At 44.4% G+C, this 19,380-nt stretch overlaps 1 protein-coding gene and 1 pseudogene across 2 annotated transcripts; one reads left to right on the forward strand and one right to left on the reverse strand.

Moving 5' to 3' along the window:
• Window positions 1-1,754: 1,754 nt before the first annotated feature.
• On the forward strand, window positions 1,755-7,280 carry LOC136512114 (auxin response factor 14-like). 2 transcript variants are annotated; one of them, XM_066506111.1, is made up of 10 exons: window positions 1,755-2,649; window positions 2,747-2,803; window positions 3,536-3,718; window positions 3,813-3,897; window positions 4,544-4,634; window positions 4,716-4,880; window positions 5,271-5,387; window positions 5,462-5,537; window positions 5,985-6,150; window positions 6,240-7,280. In XM_066506111.1, exons 1-10 carry the CDS (start codon window positions 2,401-2,403, stop codon window positions 7,103-7,105), a joined length of 2,055 nt encoding a protein of 684 aa, XP_066362208.1. In that variant the 5' UTR covers window positions 1,755-2,400; the 3' UTR covers window positions 7,106-7,280. The 2 variants fall into 2 exon arrangements, with proteins under 2 accessions (XP_066362208.1, XP_066362209.1); XM_066506112.1 differs by having other exon boundaries at window positions 2,517-2,649; window positions 3,457-3,718.
• A 2,637-nt stretch (window positions 7,281-9,917) lies between these two features.
• On the reverse strand, window positions 9,918-12,971 carry LOC136511940 (O-methyltransferase ZRP4-like; annotated as a pseudogene).
• Between the last annotated feature and the right edge of the window lie 6,409 nt (window positions 12,972-19,380).

Genomic DNA, 19,380 nt, shown 5'->3' on the forward strand with positions numbered 1-19,380 from the left:
GAAGGGCAGAGGTCAGAGCCGAGCAAAGACGGCTGGACGCAGCGCGCACTCCCGGAAAAAAGCAGAGCCGCAGCAGCAAGCGCGCGCCGGGTGGGCGACACCGCCCCCCGTGAAAGCCGCGCGGCCTCTCTCCCTGCTGCTGCTGCTGCGTGCCGTCATGTCGTCTGACGCGACGCGCCCCCACCAGAAAGGAACTCGCCGCCCGCACGGCAAAGGTGGCTCTTTTGTTTTCTCCTCCTCCTCCCCGCCGAATGGGCCCGGTTGTCTGACGCCCGGCGAGAGGAAAGGAGCGAAAGCAAGGGGTCGAGCGCCCGGCCGAGGCGCTGCTCGGCTGCTGGCCCGGCCGTGGCACAGGCGCGCTGCGCTGCGCAGGCAGGCGGACCCGGCGCCGGCTGACCGCGCAGTCGCCACAAAAGCGACGCGATGGAGCGGCTGCCGCCGCTTTTATGGCGTTGCCTCGAAGAGCATCGCGTTGGGCCGTTGGGCACTTGGGCTCGCTTGATGCGCCGGGCTGGGCGACGGCGGCGCAGTAGACGGGCGATTTTGCGGTCGGGTCGCCGTGTTCCTGACAAGACGCAGACGCCGCTGGTGGTGCGCATGACTCGTACTCGACCGGGGCCTACTTGGCTGTTTCGGCTAAACACTTGCCGCTGTATGAGAAAGGCAGGAGGGAATCGTCCGAGTGTTCAACTCGGCTGTATCTGTATCCGTATCCCTGGGCTCTCTTCTCTGCCCAGAAAACGCAACCAGGTGGCAGGTGGGGGCGTGTCCTGTTCCCTCGTAACACTGTCCCAACAATAACACCTAAACTATATAAGACCCATTTAATCTTTGGATAGTACCGCAGGTAAAGGGTGATAGTACCACAGGTAAAGGGTTCAATACCTGTTTCGACATCGTCTTTGACAACAGGACCTAAAAGAGAATTCTTTATGTAAATAATTTTTAGTAGAGATGATACTCATATTTGAGTTTTGTCAACCTAAAATAGGTCTCCCATATAAATAGTTTGTTGGAGGCTGATTTTAGATCTTCATTACATATTTTAGGTTTAGATGGCCATATAGGCCTCTTGTTGCAGATCGTGTAACGTACGGCATCAAGGTCGTCCATTGGCCCAGTCGGGCCGGCACAGCACGGCACGACACGGCACGAGGGCTTTAGGACCGTGCTTGGGCCATTGGTGTCGCCCGTGGGCTAGCACGGCATGGCCCGCAGCACCAGACGGGCCATGCCGAGCACAGGTGCGTGCCGTGTAGGGCCGGGTGGTCCGAATTGTCATCTATATCCGTAACAAATCTGTAACGAGGGTTCTGTTCGCTTGAGCTTATAAGCCAGAATCAACTCTATATTTTCAGTCATAGAACAATATTTTTCTCTCACAACAAATTAGTCATGCAAAACAGCCTCAGCAGCTATAAGTTCAACCGAGGTTCCGGCCACTCTCCTCATCCAGTGGTTCCCGTATGAAAGACAAAAGTAACTACTCCACCGTTTACCTGCTGCTCGATTTGATGACAATTATAAAATGAGACCACGGATTGCGCATTTGCGTTCTCCCTGGCAAAAGACAAACAATAGATTCCATTTGCCAAAAGCAAATCTACCCACAATTCATGGGAAAAAAATAAAGGTAAATCTGCCGGTAAAACGAAGCAAAAACCTCCTCCGCCTTTCCGGAGCGCGGCGCTGCCGCCGGGGCCGTTATTCGCGAAAGCAGCACGCACAGCACACAAGCAACGCAAAAAAGCACCAAACAACAATGGCAAACGAGCGAACGCGGAGCAAAAGCCACCTTTTCTTCGATTTATAGCCGGTCCCGACGCCCGAGGCGGCGAGAGGAGCAGACACCGGGCCTCCCTGTGCGGGAACAGTCCCGTCCGGCGGCCGTTACGGCACGGCACCAACGGTTCCGCGCCTACGGACGCTGTGCCGCGGCGCCCGATGGGAAGAAACCCCACCAAAACCACCCGGAGCCGAGCCAAAAGCCCGGCGGCCCCATCGCCACGGCCCTGGCCCCCACCATAAAGTCGCCACGGCCACTGCTGACTGCCGTGCTGCCGCAGCGGGCGTGGCGGGAACAGGAGCCGCGGCCCGCACGCATCGAAGCCGCTGCGCTGCGGACTGCGGTGGTGGGCTCTGGCTCTGGCTCTGGCTCTGGCGCAGGGGCGTGGGGGACGGGGCACTGCCCAGCCTCGGCGGGAGCGGCGCCTCCGGGGGGACAAGCGCATTAATGCCACTGCCGCCTCCGCCGATTTATCTGCACCGCCCGCCTCTATCACCCTCATCCCACTTGTACGCCGTCGGCTTCTTCGCTTCGGAGGTTGCTGCCTGCCTGCCATTAACGTGCTGCCGCGGGTCGGCCGACGGACGGACCCCATTAGAAGGCGGGAGAGAGAGATGGGGATTGATCTAAACACCGTGGAGTTGGACGAGCCGGCGGGCGGCGCGGTGTGCGCGGAGCTGTGGCACGCGTGCGCGGGGGCTGGGGTGGCGCTGCCGCGGCGGGGCAGCGCCGTGGTGTACCTGCCTCAAGCGCACCTCGAGGCCGGCGGGGGCGACTGCGACGGTGGGGAGCTGCCGGCCCTTGCGGCGGCGGCGCGCGTGCCGCCGCACGTGGTGTGTCGCGTCGTCGACGTCGAGCTACGCGTGAGTTGGTCCAACCTTGCGTCGTGCTGCACGACTGCTGATTTGGTTTGGTTTTGTTTTGTTTCTGACGCCGGTGCGTGACTGCGTGTGCGTGCAGGCGGATGCGGCGACGGACGAGGTGTACTCGCGGCTTGCGCTGGTGGCGGAGGATAAGGTGAGTGCCGCCCTTCCATCCCTTCGAACAAGTTTGTAGCTCGCGGTGGGGGCGCAGTGTTTTCGGCCAAATTGTTTGATTGATTTCTAGTTTTCTACTGGGGATGTTGGATATGGTATCTGTTCCATTGACTTCTTTCCCTGTTCCTTCTGCAGTTTGCATTTTGACAGAGCGTTTCAGCTAGATATCACTAGAGTATTTTTTGGTAACGGAAAGAAACGTGGAGGACAGAACCAATTTAGAGTTTTTTTCTCTCGAAATGGTTGAATTGGAGTCAAGAGTACAGTGTCACATCGATTTAGAGCTAGTGCTTAGTACTAGTACCTTGGTAGAGGCTTAGGCGTCGTTAACAACATTACCTTGTCATTGATTTTTTTGGTCCTTTTCCTGTTTTCCTTATTATTAATATTAATGCTTGGTTTCACTTTGGTGACTTACGGCTTGATAATTTGATATCAGTCACAGTAACAAACTATTCCTTACTGTAGTAGTAGTCCTTTTTTCCCCCTTGGGATTACTTTATTATAACTTAATTTTGGAGGCATTGCTTCGTTGTTGGTGTTAGTACTAGTTGCTTACTAGTACTGTACTACTAGGAGAATCGATCATAGCTTATTTCGGCACCTCATTGTAATGGACAATGGATGAAATAGGTATCTTGCATGCTGTGTGGTTGGAAACAAGAAAACTTTCTCCCATAGGTCTCTAGAAACATTGTTTATTTGGACCCAGATGTTTGGCCGAAACATCCATGATGGTGAAACTGAAGAGAAGAATGGTGAGCAAGAGGATGGTGATGGAGAAAAGAAGCTCACATCGCACATGTTCTGCAAGACACTCACAGCTTCTGATACAAGCACACATGGGGGATTCTCTGTTCCTCGGCGGGCTGCAGAGGACTGCTTTCCACCATTGGTGATACACATGGAACAGACTTTAGTTTGCTCTTAATCCCAGATTAGGTTGAAATGCTGCTCTAACCAATTCCTGTTTCATCTTTTTCTTCTAGGACTATGAGCAGCTTAGGCCTTCCCAAGAGCTTGTTGCCAAGGATTTGCATGGCGTGAAATGGAGGTTCCGTCATATCTATAGAGGTACCAACACATGGTCTAGTATTTTGGAGTACTCCTACATTGAAGGTCTAATTTGTATTAGAATTTATAATTGCTAATGCAACATCTATATGGCGTATGCTTCTTCATGCTTCACATGGAAAGTGAATGTGCGCTACTTTTCCCCATGTAACGTTGTGTTATGCTTGGTAAATGGTATGGGCCTGAACTAGTGGGTAAACTTGGGTCAGTATTAGTACGGAGCATGTTTATTGTTGGACTAAAAAGAGTTCATGTGTTTCAGTTTCTAAAGCAAGAGTTCATTTTATTGTGGCAAGTATTCAATTGGTTACATCACTGATGTATGCACTGCAGGAGTCTTTCCTATTGTTTTGATTTGTAGAAAGGAATTGTTGGGTCAGTAAGGTAAGAAATGAAATTTGGGAAGAGTATTGAGTAGTATTAGAAGTTACTGCCAATTGTATTAACTAGGGAATCTGTTGATGGCTCATGTGGAAGCACTTTCTGCCTTCCTTTCTGACAGTGTGCTAAGTTTCATAATTTGTTCCGCCTGGTCCTGTTATCTGTCGATGCTTGTCAGAACTTGGGGCAAAACACAAGGCCCAAAGAGTTAGATTAGCGCTAAAAGTTTGTTAGATTAGAGCTAAAGCTTTTTCTTCAATTTCAGGTCAACCTCGTAGGCATCTTCTGACAACTGGATGGAGTTCATTTATCAATAAGAAGAAACTAGTCTCAGGGGACGCAGTCTTGTTTCTTAGGTAAGCATGTTGGCAATGTGCTATACGTACCAACTTGAGTGGTTTCCACTTCTCATTTGTGTTCATTCCTTTGACATACAGAGGTAATGATGGTGAGCTAAGATTGGGTGTGAGGAGAGCAGTACAACTGAAAAATGAAGCTCTACTTGAAGCTGTGAACTGTACTGATTCGAAGCTACTTATGCTGTCTGCTGTGGCCAGTTCTTTGGACAACAGAAGTGTATTTCACGTCTGTTTCAACCCAAGGTCTGTTTACTGGTGCACAGTAGGATCATTAGATTCTAGTTAGTCACTGTGAACTGCACAGGGGTAGATACAACCATACAGTTCTTTGCAAGTTCATAATTCTTCAGCTTCTGTAATCTTTTTTTCACTTTCTCACAGAAAAATTTATTGGGTAGCCCAGTTAAGTGGTCTTCAAAATTTGGATCCCTGCACCTCCAAGGTCACCTAGTGATGCCTGACATGCCTTGAATTAGGGCTGTATTTTTATTTTGTGAATGCACATTTGTCTGTACTGCTTAACTCATGCGCATTTGTAAATTTTAAGGAACATGCAACCTCCAAAAAACAATGTCTACTTCGAGTATTAGTATAGTTTTATTTAACTAATGACAGTGTTTTGTCCTTAAACAGGGTTAGTGCATCAGAATTTATTGTGCCGTATTGCAAGTTCTTGAAAGGCTTGAACTATCCTTTTTCAATTGGAACCAGGTTTAAAGTTGGTTGCGAGAATGAAGATGCTAACGAGAGGTCTACATTCTTTTAACTTTGGAAATCATTTTTCCATGTACAACAGTATCTTGAATTGTCTTCTATGTTTGTAGGTCCTTTGGATTGATCTCAGGTATTAGTGAAGTTGATCCCATACGCTGGCCTGGATCAAAATGGAAATCTCTCCTGGTATGCATTTTAGACGTCCTGAGCCATAGCCAGATTTTCCTCTCGTTCTTAATTGTGGTGTACCACTGATACCTTTAACCCACTGAATTCGACCTGACTAGCTTGCAATGAACTTCAACAAGTTCGTAAACTTTGATCTTCCACTTGCTGATTTTTTGGGTGGAAGTAGGATCATCATTAAGGTTGAACCCAACCTGGCTATATATATGTGGGGTAGGAAAAGTGTAACCTAGAGTGGTCTGTGTACCCAAATCTAATATGGTCCACAACTATGCTTAAATATGGTGAGATGGTGTTAAGATTCTTGGTGCTTTTATAATCTAACCTCCTACGCAATATAAATAGAAATGGATATATTGTTTAAGTGAGTTAGTACTTATTTCGACTTAATGTATGTCTTGGGGGTACTTGACTTTCCTTCTTCTCATCTGTTTGCATGATTTACAGGTAAAGTGGGATGGTGATACTAAGTACAGCCACCAGAATAGAGTATCTCCATGGGACATCGAGAGAGTTGGCAGCTCAGTTTCAGTTAATCACTGTCTTTCATCTTCTGTTTCGAAGCGAACAAAGTTGTGCTTCCCCCAAGGTGATTTGGACGCACCAATTCTGGGTAGGTTCCACAGCATGAAACTAATACAGATTCATAGCTAAAAAGTTCCTTTAGTCAGGTCCGTTTAACTATTTGCATGAAATATGTAGATGGAAATGGTCGTCCAGACTATGTGGAAGCTGAACGTTTCCACCGGGTCTTGCAAGGTCAAGAATTGGTGCACTCTAGGATTCATGGTGTTGCATGCTCTCATTCATCAGATACCCCCAGATGTCAAGGCTTTTATGGAAGGAGATTCTCTGCTGATGTGTGGAACTGCAAGATGAATGATGCAATGAGTGGCCATCAACACCTAAATGCCACTGGGTTTGCTTACCAGCCCCTAGGCTTCATTGAATCTGTCAAATTCTCAGAGGTCTTGCAAGGTCAAGAAATGTCTCAGGTGGTTCCTTCTTTCATGAGAACTGCTTTCAATGCTGGCAAACAGAATGGCAGGCTTCGATCATTTGATTATGTGCAGAGATCAGCTGCAAGTCGAGGATATGGTCTCCAGCAGTTTAATCTGCCAGCCGCAGCAGTGCATTCTCCCTCTTCTGTTCTTATGTTTAACCAAACCATGGTACCACATGCTGAGCTAGATGGTGTGACCAACCGTGAAGAAGCATATGGCAGCGGGTACTCATCCATTGCATTACAGAGAGAAGCTGAACCATGGCTATCCATGCAGCAGCAAAGAGTGAGCGAAAATGGAAGCGAACCTCTCGACATAACTGAAGCCTCAGCTCCAGCAAGTATTGCTAACTCTGAATTGGTCAACAATGGCATCGGGCGAAGCAGCTGTAAACTTTTTGGTTTCTCCTTGACTGAGAAGATCCTTGGAACAGAGGGAGGTGGTGTGAAAGAAGGGAACTACGAATCGGGCCAGCAAACTCCCCGGGTGCTAGACTTGTTTGGGCACGGCCATTCTACGCCCGGTGCTCTGCATGCTCTCTGCGCTGCTCCCTTGGGAATATGATGATGTTTTACTTAGTGTGTATAGTAGTTAGATTTATGTAATCCTTCTGTCATTTCCATAGTGTTGGACATGGACTATCTGGACAAAACCACAATATGTCCGACGTAGTCGGTAGTCTTCAGTCCTGCCTGTAATTTGGCGTTTTTCTGGTATGAATAGTACTCATGTTGCTACACATCCTCCCTTGCGAAGTTAAGATCCATGCATGCGATTTCTGGCAGGCATGCGTGACTGGCAAAATCCTGATCTTCAGCCGTTGTTTTGAACTTCGGTCGTCCGGCTATTTCCCCGTGCGGATCACAGATCGGTCAAATTCTGTTGAAAACCTGAGGACCGGACCGTCCGATGATGGTGAAAGCCGTTATGTGCGGATCACAGATCGGTAAGTGCTGTTGAAAACCTTGTCACCGGACCGCCCAGTGATGGTCAAGTGCTGTTAAAAGCCTGAGCACTGGACCGTCCAGTGATTGTGAAATCCATTGAAAACCTGAGCACAATCTGTACTGTAGTACTGGAACTCGCTGACTACTGATGATTAGAAAAAAGCACGTGGCCGACTGTCCGCTGTTTGTTTTTTTCATCGAGGAGATCCATGAACATCTTCAGGAAAATACATCGGGAAGACACACTTATAGCATTTTTATAGGATCAGTGAAATTATCTAGAATGCCCATAAAACCCGTTGAGAAACTTGTACAAAACACCTGATACAGGGTTTGGAAAAACTATTTTTTTAAAAAATAGTATATTCTTTTTTGTATTTCGATCGAATGATACCTCAATCGGCTGTGAACCTTTATATTTATATAGGGTGTGAGGTTTATTTTTTAGAGGTAAAAGTCAAAATACTCTATCCGGTGCTCGCATTTTGTGTGGGCCTGTCTATTTTGGCTGCAAACACCGTACTTGCAATTGTGGGAGTCTAAGCATCTAATTATCTGATCTCACGGAGCATTTCTGCCCCAACCCCACTCGATCATTGTTCGATCAATCTCCATCTAATCACATGTTGCGCGTTGATGCTCTTAGATATTCATATAAATTTTAATATAGTACTGACCATATGGGTGAAAAAACAAAGCAATAGTTCTTGCAGAAGTACACCTAGAGACACAGGACCTGTGCGAAAGGCACTTGTGACGCTATTCCTAGTGATTGACATAGCGGATTCAACGATCATACCTGTTGGCTCGATCGTTTACGTGACTTATAAGCCGGCTGATACTGTTTTGGTATGAAAAAAAAAACATTGTATCATGACTGATAAGACTAACTGATACGATCAAGCGAACAGAGTGATAGTTGTTCGTGCTCGATGCAATGCAGAAATGACATCATGTAGTCGTTCCCGTTTGCCTCATGTCAGGTATTGAGAAGTTGCTAGGAACAGAGAGAGGAAGCAGTTACATGAAGCGCTCTCAAAAACCTAATTGCTCGTACATCCAAATAGATATACCACCATGTTCGCTGATGCTAAAATTTGGCTTGTGTTGAAATGTTGTGAGAGAAAAATACTATTCTATGACTGAAAAGTAGTTCTGACTAAGCTCAAACGAATAGGACGATAGTAGGTGGTTTCGGAGCCCTATTCTCCCGGTGAGCACCTCTTTTGTAAGCGCTGACGGTGGAAGGTGAAAAGTAGATAATGAACCTGAATATCACCAAGGCACACAGGAGTTACCAAGCCCGTTACAAATCCAGCCATCAACCACAATCAATCCACCGTTAATCAGACAAGTGATAAAATTAGCTCACCACGCACCACATCTTGTCGTGGCAGCCCGAGCCTGAGCGCGTGCAATGCCACGCCACGCCATGGCTTGGCTCGGCTCAGCATGCACGTGTCGCGCGTCTCCGTCTCTCTCAACTTGACAACACGTGCACAAACGAATCACTATTTAAGCTAAGTCAAGTCAAATCTTTGTGCAGGACTAAGATTTTATTGAACCTAGAATTTAATCTTGGCATTATGATTTATTTGATTTTAGTTGAATAAAATCAGTCCAAGAACCCTTGCTTTTTTTTTTATAAATCAAGCCGAGGTCCAAACTTGTTGAAAAAGAATTAGTTTTAGGTCCTATTTTTAATAGTTTGGTACCTAGAGTTTTATAGAAACAGAAGCAGCTTTCCAACACCTCTAGTTTTGTAAGCTAATATGTTTTGGCCCTCATTTTTTTTTGCAGTTAGACGCTTGATACCTATGAAGGTTATTTTACGTGACTCCAAGGATAATTTACGTTCTATTGAGTAGTATCTAATTAGTATAATTGTAACATTATCAATATCATGTCTTGACCTGTGTCACATTCACGTCACATACCTTGGCTTGGCTCGACGAGTGAGTGTACCGCCTTTTTTTCAATATCATAATCTGTGCAACAAAAAGTACTCTTAAAATTTGGCTGAACTCCTTTAATCTGTTTCATGTGGAATTAATGCACTTAACTTCTAACATTAAACATAGGGCTTGGGATTTTGTTGATTTAATTAGAAAAATAGATCAAGCCTAGTTAAATCCTATGCTTGGCAGCACAAGAAAGATTGATCACCACAACGAGGCAAGCCACTTATTGTGACTATATTTTTTTGCGAAGGGAAGAGAAAATTATATTAAAATTAAGGACAGTACATTCTCAAATTACACATGAAAAAAAATCTGAAATAAATAAGATACGATATTTTATCTAGATTCTTTCGTCGTCTTCTTCGTGGCTTTCTTTGATGCAATCATCTTCCCTATTGTGAGTTGTGACTGTGAAGTTGACAAGAACAACCTATTACCAAAAAAAGGAAACACTTATTCACCAAACAATTATGGGTAGACCTCAATGATGGATCGAACACCAACGGCCTGTTCGCTTGAACTTATAAGCCGCCTTATCAGCTAGAATCTACTGTTTTCTTCTCTCACAACAAAACAGCTTCAACCGGCTTTAATACCAGCCGAGAACGGCTATGATTTTGTAATCGCTAAATCCAGCTTCGAAAATGATCTTCTTCCACTCTTGTTCGTCTCGCTCAACGCCGTTGACAAACATGATGAAGAGATCAAACAAGACCTGAGTCACTTTTGTGCTTAATGTTTGACGATTGGCCCCCAATAACCTTATCTAGGATTATGACCTTTCCTCCTGCATCGCCCCAGTCATGCAAAACCCACTGAAAGCAGATAAATAAATAAATAAATAAAGAGGTGCCAAATCAAACAATTAAAAAACAATACTAGTAACGGACGATGTTTTTTTTTTGAATTCTTACAACAAAACGGTTACATCTCTTACAAACATTTGCAGAATGAAGGTAGGGGGGGTCATCTATCCAAACAAGAGAGCTTTTGCCTACCAAAACTTGCCTAGCTAACTCATGAGCAACAGAGTTACACTCCCTGATACAATGACTAATAGATATAACATTAAAATCATTCCAATATTGCTTGCATTCATCATATATCATCCCTGCTGCCGTGGCCGAGAAACCTCCCTCTTGCATTGTTGTGACGACTTCCATACAATCTGATTGGAACTCCACGCGACTACAACCGATCTGCTGCGCCAGTAGAATTCCATCTCTCAGAGCTGCAGCTTCCGCCATGGCCGCATCCACGATATGTGGAATGTAGCTATGTGAAGCAGCGATAAACCCGCCTGTGGAGTCTCTGATTACAGCGCCTGTGCTTCCTGATCCTGAGATCTCATTAAACCCAGCATCAACATTGATCATCAAGATACCCTCTGGCGGTTTCCACCAGCCCTTGTTGATCACAACACTTTGTTTGGTCGCCACGTTATTGTTTGACGTGATCACTACAATGGACAGGGCTGACCTTGGTGGTGATTGAATATCTTCTCCATGAACTATCTGTCTTCGCTGCCACCAGATATACCAGCATCCTGTCAAAATAATCTCGGGCAGGCCAATATTACTCCACTGCACAGCTCACCCTCCCCTTCTGATTGCTTCTTGTAGAATAACTGAGCCAGGTCTATCCTATGCCACTAGCGCTTGAATTTGCTACCAATTACTAAGTGCACTCCACACCTCTCTAGCCCGAGAACAAGCAAACAACGCATGCCTTATGTCTTCAGCATCCGATTGACACATAGGACATGTTCCTGAATTCATGATATGTTTGTTTGCCAAAATAACAAAGCATGGGATACACCCATGAAATACACGCCAGGCAAAGATTTTGATTTTGCTAGGTAGCGCTAGGTTCCATAGCTGCCGCCAAACTGGAGTCACCCCCAATCCACTCGCCGCCACATGCTGCACATTGTTTCCAAAGCTATGACTCCATTGACAATGTAGGCCGATTTCAGTGAGAATAAGCCGTTCCGATTGAAGTGCCATGCAATCAATTCCTCCGGCACAGGGGCAATTGGAATTTGGAGGGTACGGTGCACATCCACAGACCAGAAAAGGGATCTAATCAACTCTTTATCCCATCGACCATTAATCGGATTAATAAGTTTATCCACCGTTGAGACTAAAATATTACCTCGAGGAGTCAGCACTTTCATATTGTGGCTACTTGGAATCCAGTTATCGTTCCATATGTTTATTTGTGTACATTCTCCGACTCGCCAAATATATCCGAGTTTGAAACATTCGAGGCCTGCTAATATGCTTTGCCATGTAAACGAATTCCCACTCCTCATCCTTGCTTGAAGCAACTTACCATCCAGGTAATATTTTCCTCTCAAGACCCTTGCACATAGGGAGTCTGGATCACATAGCAGTCTCCAGACTTGCTTGACAAACATGTAAATTGAAGCTATGAAAATCCCTAAAGCCCATGCCTCCTTTACCCTTCGGAACGCATAATTTCCACCAAGCTTGCCAATGAATCCTTCTCTTTTCATCGTCATCACCCCACCAAAAATGTGATATAGCGTTCGTCATCCCTTTGCATATTTTTTTGGGATTTTGAAAACCATCATCGCATATGTTGGCATAGCTTGGGTGATGGATTTAATTAAAACCTCCTTTCCACCCATACTTAGCAGTTTCTCCTTCCATCTACCAACTCTCTGAACAATTCTATCAATGAGGTGGCGAAAACAATCACTTTTGTCTGCTCCTACTAATGCAGGTAAACCCAGATATTTGTCATTAAGGGATTCACTCATAATATTCGGCGATTCACGTACCTCTGACTTCACATCAGTTTCTGTGTTTCCAGAGAAAAAAAATACTTGACTTGTTCTCGCTCAACAATTGACCGGAATTTAGACAATATCTGTCTAGTAAATTCCTGAGGCAATCCGCATTACTTTTATCAGCATGCATAAGGATTAAAGAATCATCAGCGAATAGAAGATGAGAAACTCGGGTCCCCTGCAGCTCTCCACTCTCCTCAGCGTGCTTGATCATACTCGATAAGCCTTCTGCAACAAAAAGGAAAAGATAAGGGGATGGGATTCCCTCGTCTAACGGGCGATGTTACCTTAAGGAAGACGGCGTCTACCGGTGCAACGCTCTCAAACATGTCACCAGCAATATACTTCACACTGGTGCTAGCTGGAGCATTGGCGGCGACATGCGGGAGATCCAGCACGCTGCACTGGACATCCAGGAACGCGGTCGAGATGGCCATGGCCGCCCCTCCGAGCCCCCCAGCGACGTCGACAAGGGAGCTCAGCCCCTGGAAGACGTCGCCACACTCCTTGATGACGATGTCCATGATGAAGCTGCTGTCGCAGACCATCCCCTGGTTGAATAGCTTGCCGAAGGCAGGGTTGTGGTCGTTCAGGTCCCACGCAGTCTGCCCATGCGTCATCTCAAACAGGGACGGGTCTGAGTGCTCTTGCTGGAACCACGTGCCGAGGCCAAGGAAAGGGGACACGAAGATCCCATGCAACACCATGTATTAACTGTTTTTTAGTTCAAATTATATAGCTGAAAAATAAAACCCTAAGACCTCATGGTTCATACTTTAACGTTAACTACCAATTGAAGATTGGGTATCGAAACTTACCTCAGCTCGTCGAGGTGCTTGAGAGACAGGAGATGAGTAGAGAACTTCTCTCTAGAGGCCGTCGGCAAGTCGTCACTCGTATTCCGTCCGGCGGCCGGCCAGGCAAACAATCTGCAATCACCGCTAGGAGGATTTGCGCTGTGAGAAGATGAGAATCACGAAGTCGAAAGGGCGACCAGCGACAGCCTGTAGCGGCGGTCGAAGAAAAGGGCAAGGAAAGTATGCAAGTATGGCCTTCTGGGATGCTGATGCGAATGGATCGATTGATCACTAATGGGTTGGGAGATGAGGATACGGACTTTTGGTGCTGTAGCCTGTTGGACTGCCAATCTACCAGGGTCCGATATATTTTTTATTGGGGTCTTTGCCGGTAAAAAAATCCTGGATATAAAGAGCGACGGAAGAACCGTTGGGGTCGACCCACCCCGATGAGTCCACGTAGCTTCGCCACTGTACGTGATGGCCACCCATGCTGGCTAGTGGCCCATCAGGGTGTTACCCCCGTTCAAACAAAATGCTGCTATGAGATTCATGTGAGTCAAACGAGTTTAAGTTTGACCAGAACTACAGTGAATACTATTAACATTTATGTCTTTGATTTAGTTTATTATAAAATTGTATTCTATAATTGAATTATGAGATTTATTAAAGTTTCCGCTGCGTATTTAAAGTTATTATGGACTTTTAATTAAATTCGAACCAACGGGAGAATTTGATTTTAAGAGCCAAGAGATAAATATGAGTTGATTATGATATTGTTATTTTCTGACCAACGTTGTTAATAGCAATATTATAATTTTAATGATTATGCATTATTTCTATTTTTGCCCAACGGTGATGTAGATTTAATGTATAAAACAATTGTATGTTTTAATTTTGACCAACGTTGAACTAAGGCATGCAATTGTTGTTATTATTTGTGTTCTCACACTATTTGAATTGTGTTTTCAGGAGGATACAACTTGATGAGTTGTATCAAAGAGATCTTCACTCTAAAAGGTGATAACTATATTGAGTGGAAGAAAAAGATAGACCTGGCTTTCATCCTCGCTGAGGTAGACTGGGTTGTCACCACACCGTGTCCCAAAGAACCTGTGGCACCGGTGAGGGAGACAGATGAGACTGATGCTGTATGGCAGAACAGAGAGCGGGACTTTGCTCCCGTAAAGATGTCTTTTGACCTTGAAAATAGAAAGTGGGTCACAGTCAATAAGAAATGTTTGGCTGTGATAAAGAATACAATTGAGCCTGCAATAGTGGACTCAATTCCAGACTGTGACACGGTTACAGAGTACCTAAAAAGAATAAAGAGTCAGTTCACTGGCTCTTCAAAGACATATGCAACCCAGCTGATCAAGCAGCTGGTTACAGAAAGGTACTCTGGTGGCGGCAGTGGCATTAGAGAGCACATACTGAGAATGAGCAATCTGGCATCTAAGCTCAAACCAATAGATTTGGCACTCAATGATGAGTTTCTTATTCATTTGATTTTTGTTTCTTTGCCCAAAGAATTTGACACCTTTGTTGTTAATTACAACATACAGCCTGAAAAATGGGATTTAGAAAAGCTCATAGCCATGTGTGTGCAGGAGGAGGAAAGAATAAAAGTTTCACAAGGTGGTACTGTCAACTACCTAAAAAATAAGAAAAAGAACTATAATAACAGCTCTTCCTCCAAGTCATCTGAAAAGGGTCCCATGCAACAGTCTCAGAACAAGCAATTCCCAGTGGATAAAGATCAGTGTCTCTACTGTAAGAAGACGGGACATTATAAGAAGAATTGTCCTGATTTCCTAAAGATGATAATGAAAAATAAAGGTGAGAACATTATTACGTTCGTAAATGAATCCTTGTATGTAAAGTTTTCAAAATCTACTTGGTAGATTGATTCAGGTGCAACTATTCATGTTGCTAATTCATTACAGGGATTCCATTCGATGAGAACTTTGCAAAGAAGCGAAAGTTTCATTAAAGTCGCAAATGGAGTACAAGCAGATGTTGAGGCCGTTGGCAATCTTCCGCTAGAGCTTGCTGATGGCTTCATACTTTTTCTTAGAGATGTTCTTTATGTACCTTCTTTGCAAAGAAACTTGATTAGTGTATCAAAGTTGGACCATGATGGTTATGATTGCCATTTTGGAAATGGCAAATGTCAGATATTGTTTAATAATAGATGTATTGGTCTTGCCTTCCAACAAGACGAGCTTTATTTGTTATCACTTCGTGAAAATGTGAATTCCGTATGTGATGTGAATGAGAATGTATCCTCATCGAACAATGCAAACAGAAAATGAAAGAGAGCTCACGATACGTTGTCGAAATTATGGCACTATCGTTTAGGCCATATTTCGAGGGGGAGAATAGAAAGACTAGTTAAGAATGATATTCTTCCTCCATTAGAGCTCTCAGATTTAGAACAATGTAGAGATTGCATAAAAGGAAAATATGTAAAGAAAATTAAGAAAGATGCCAAACGAAGCGCAGGAATTCTACAGATTATTCACACAGACATATGTGGTCCTTTTCCTGTGAAAAGTGTGGATGGTTATGATTCATTCATAACATTCACAGACGATTACTCTCATTTTGGCTACATTTATCCAATTAAAGAAAGAACAGAAGTGTTGGATAAATTCAAAATATTTAAAGCAGAAGTTGAAAATCAGCATGATTTAAAGATTAAGATAGTCAGGTCTGACCGTGGGGAAGAGTACTACGGTCGGCATACCCCATATGGACAAGTTCCTGGACCTTTTGCAAGGTTCTTACAGGAGAATGGTATAGTCACCCAGTATTCAACACCGGGCGAACCTCAGCAGAATGGAGTAGCTGAAAGACATAACCGTACCCTGATGGATATGGTGCGTAGTATGATAAGTTACTCCACTTTACCGATGAGTCTGTGGATGGAGGTGTTAAAAACCGCCATTCATATTCTCAATAGAGTACCAAGTAAGTCGGTGCCCAAAACACCGTATGAGTTGTGGACAGGAAGTGTACCCTCACTTAACCTCTTGCGTGTGTGGGGGAGCCCTGCTGAGGCTAAAGTTTTTAACCCAAACATTGGGAAGCTAGATCCCAAAACAGTGAGTTGCCATTTCATTGGCTACCCAGAAAAATCAAAAGGTTTTCGTTTTTACTGTCCTAACAGACATACAAAGTTTGTGGAAATGAGACACGCTGTCTTCCTAGAGGATGAAATGAATAGGGGGATCATGGTAGCTCGAGAAATTGACCTTGAAGAGAAGCGGGTGTATGCACCCACTCCGATCATTCATGAGCCATTTTTCTCACTACCTGCTGTTGCTGCACCGACAGTACAAGACACTGTGGTGCCAGTACCTGTTGTTATCCTGCCTGTGGCAACAATGAATGATGATGAGGAACCTGTGCCTCAGGATCCTATAGAACCTATTGCCACACATGAGGGGGAGCAACAACAGCCTCAAACAGAAAATGTGCCAAATGAGGAGGTCCCTAGAAGGTCTCAAAGAGTTAGAAAATCAGCTATTCCTGCTGATTATGAAGTGTACAACATTGAAGAATTTCAAATGGAGGATGATCCCACCTCATTTGAAGAAGCCATGAAAAGTGATCATTCATCAAAGTGGCTTGAGGCCATGGAAGATGAAATGAGATCAATGAATGCGAATAAAGTTTGGGATTTGGAGATAATTCCTAAAGGAGCCAAAACAGTAGGCTGTAAATGGGTCTACAAAACAAAACTTGACTCTCAAGGGAATATAGAGAGATATAAAGCCCGACTTGTGGCAAAAGGTTTTACACAAAGACAAGGGATTGATTACAATGAGACCTTTTCTCCAGTCTCATGTAAGGATTCCTTCAGAATCATAATGGCATTAGTGGCACATTACGATTTAGAATTACATCAGATGGATGTAAAGACGATATTTCTCAACGGAGACTTAGAAGAAAATGTTTACATGGCACAACCGAAAGGTTTTGTCATGGAAGGAAAAGAACGTTTGGGATGCCGCCTAAAGAAATCCATTTATGGATTAAAACAAGCTTCAAGACAGTGGTACTTGAAGTTTGATCAGACAATAAAGAATTTTGGGTTTAAAGATAATGTTGAGGACAATTGTGTCTACGCAAAGTTTAAGAATGGGAAGTTTATCTTCCTTGTCCTGTATGTGGATGATATCTTACTTGCTAGTAGTGATGTCAGTCTACTACTGGAAACAAATAAGTTTTTGTTCTCAAAATTTAATATGAAAGATCTTGGTGAAGCTTCGTTCATTCTAGGGATCGAGATTCACCGAGATAGAAGTAAAGGGGTATTAGGACTGTCACAAAATACATACATAGAAAAAGTCTTAAAGAAATTCAGTATGCACAAATGTAGTCCCTCACCTGCTCCTATAGTCAAGGGCGACAGATATGAGGATTTTCAATGCCCCAGGAACCAATATGAGATCGATCAAATGAAAGTGGTTCCATATGCTTCAGCTGTCGAAAGCTTGCAATATGCTCAAGTGTGTACGCGTCCTGACTTGGCATTTGTTACCGGGTTACTTGGCAGATTCCAGAGCAATCCTGGAATAGAACACTGGAAATTGGTAAAGAAAGTCTTGTGTTATTTGCAAGGAACGAAAGGCCTCATGATGACGTATAGAAGATCTGATTCACTCCATATAGTGGGATATTTAGATTCTGATTATGCGGGAGATAATAGAAAATCTACGTCTGGATATGTGTTCACTCTCGCAAGGGGAGCTATTTCATGGAAAAGCTCAAAGCAAATCGTCACTACATCGTCCACAATGTATGCCGAGTTTGTAGCGTGTTATAAGGCAACGGGGCAGGTGAACTGGCTAAAGAAGTCCATACCCGGTTTGAAGGTGGTTGACGACATCAATAGACCACTGAAGTTATACTGCGATAATAATCCAGCAGTACAGTATGCTCACAACAATAGGTCAAGTGGTGCTGCCAAACACATTGACATAAAGTATTATGTTGTGAAGGATAAAGTCCGAGATCAAATGATAAGTCTTGAGCATATAAGTACCGAAAAGATGCTCGCGGATCCGCTTACAAAAGGCTTACCACCCAACGTGTTCAGAGAACATGTAGCCGGCATGGGTTTAAGGGAAAGCCTATGATTCCTGGACTATAAAGGGCCCAAAAGTTAAAGTAACTATTTCAGATCAGAGACGTGCATTGTAGCTGTTAAATCTATCGGCGATTGACCGTGACGATGAAACATGCTCTATGCATCATCTGTGAAGAAATGAGTAAGGATAAAAGGATTGAAGTTTAAAGTTTAAAGATAAAAGTAATAGTGAGATCAAGGGGGAGAATGTTAGACTGATCTCTCAACCAATAAGCCCAACGGCCTATTGGACCTTGGTCACGCGCCCTAATCGGGGGCGTCCAACCCTACATGGTTGGTGGGCCCCATCGCACTGTGCTATATAAAGAGGTGGGGGCCGGTGGCTCGAGGTACGAGGTTCACCGTGAGCCGCAAACCCCACCGACAAACCCTAGACCGATCTGAGAGGGCGCGCAGCCAGCGACAGGAAGCTCCACTGACTTCGCCGTCGTCACTGCTACGCCGTTCGTCTCCACTACGTCGCCTCTCCTCACCGACCGTCGTTGCCCGTGTGCTGCCTCCATCACCGAAGCTGAGATGGCCGGCTCCGCGACTCCCTCCGAGGGCTCAGGTTCAACACCAACACCTCTCTCTTTATCTCTCCGATCTTTCCCCTCTGTTCATCCCGTATTCAAAGGAACGAACCCTAGATCTACTGCTAGAGATCCTAAATATATTTAACAAATACTATTAACATTTATGTCTCCGATTTAGTTTATTATAAAATTGTATTCTATAATTGATCTAACAGTACTTACTCCCTCCTTTTTCAAATTATCAGACGTTTTGATTTTTGTAGATACACTTAAGAGAATCACTCCTCTCTAAAAAACTATTTGCAGAGTTCCCGCTGGATTCAGCAGAGAATCAGCTTTGAGAGCTCTGCCAAACGAGATTACGGGCCGTAATTCTCTGAAATGAACTAAGAGACTGAGAGCTAAAAAGTAGCTTCTCCTAATTCTACAAAGTGGTTCTCCTTTCAGCTCTGAGCAAAATTATTGCATATTCTGATGGGGATTCTCTCCCCCCGGTGACTTTCAAAAAAAAATTTACAAAGTGATTCTCCATTACAATTTTAAAAGTTTATACTAAAGAATTAAAAAGAATCATTTTCAGCCACATAATTAGTTCTATGCCATAAGTAGTTACAAGTACTCCTTTCAGCCACGGTAATTACTTCTA

Source organism: Miscanthus floridulus, chromosome 16 (assembly GCF_019320115.1).
Source record: "Miscanthus floridulus cultivar M001 chromosome 16, ASM1932011v1, whole genome shotgun sequence".
In the NCBI taxonomy this organism is placed as follows: domain Eukaryota; kingdom Viridiplantae; phylum Streptophyta; class Magnoliopsida; order Poales; family Poaceae; genus Miscanthus; species Miscanthus floridulus.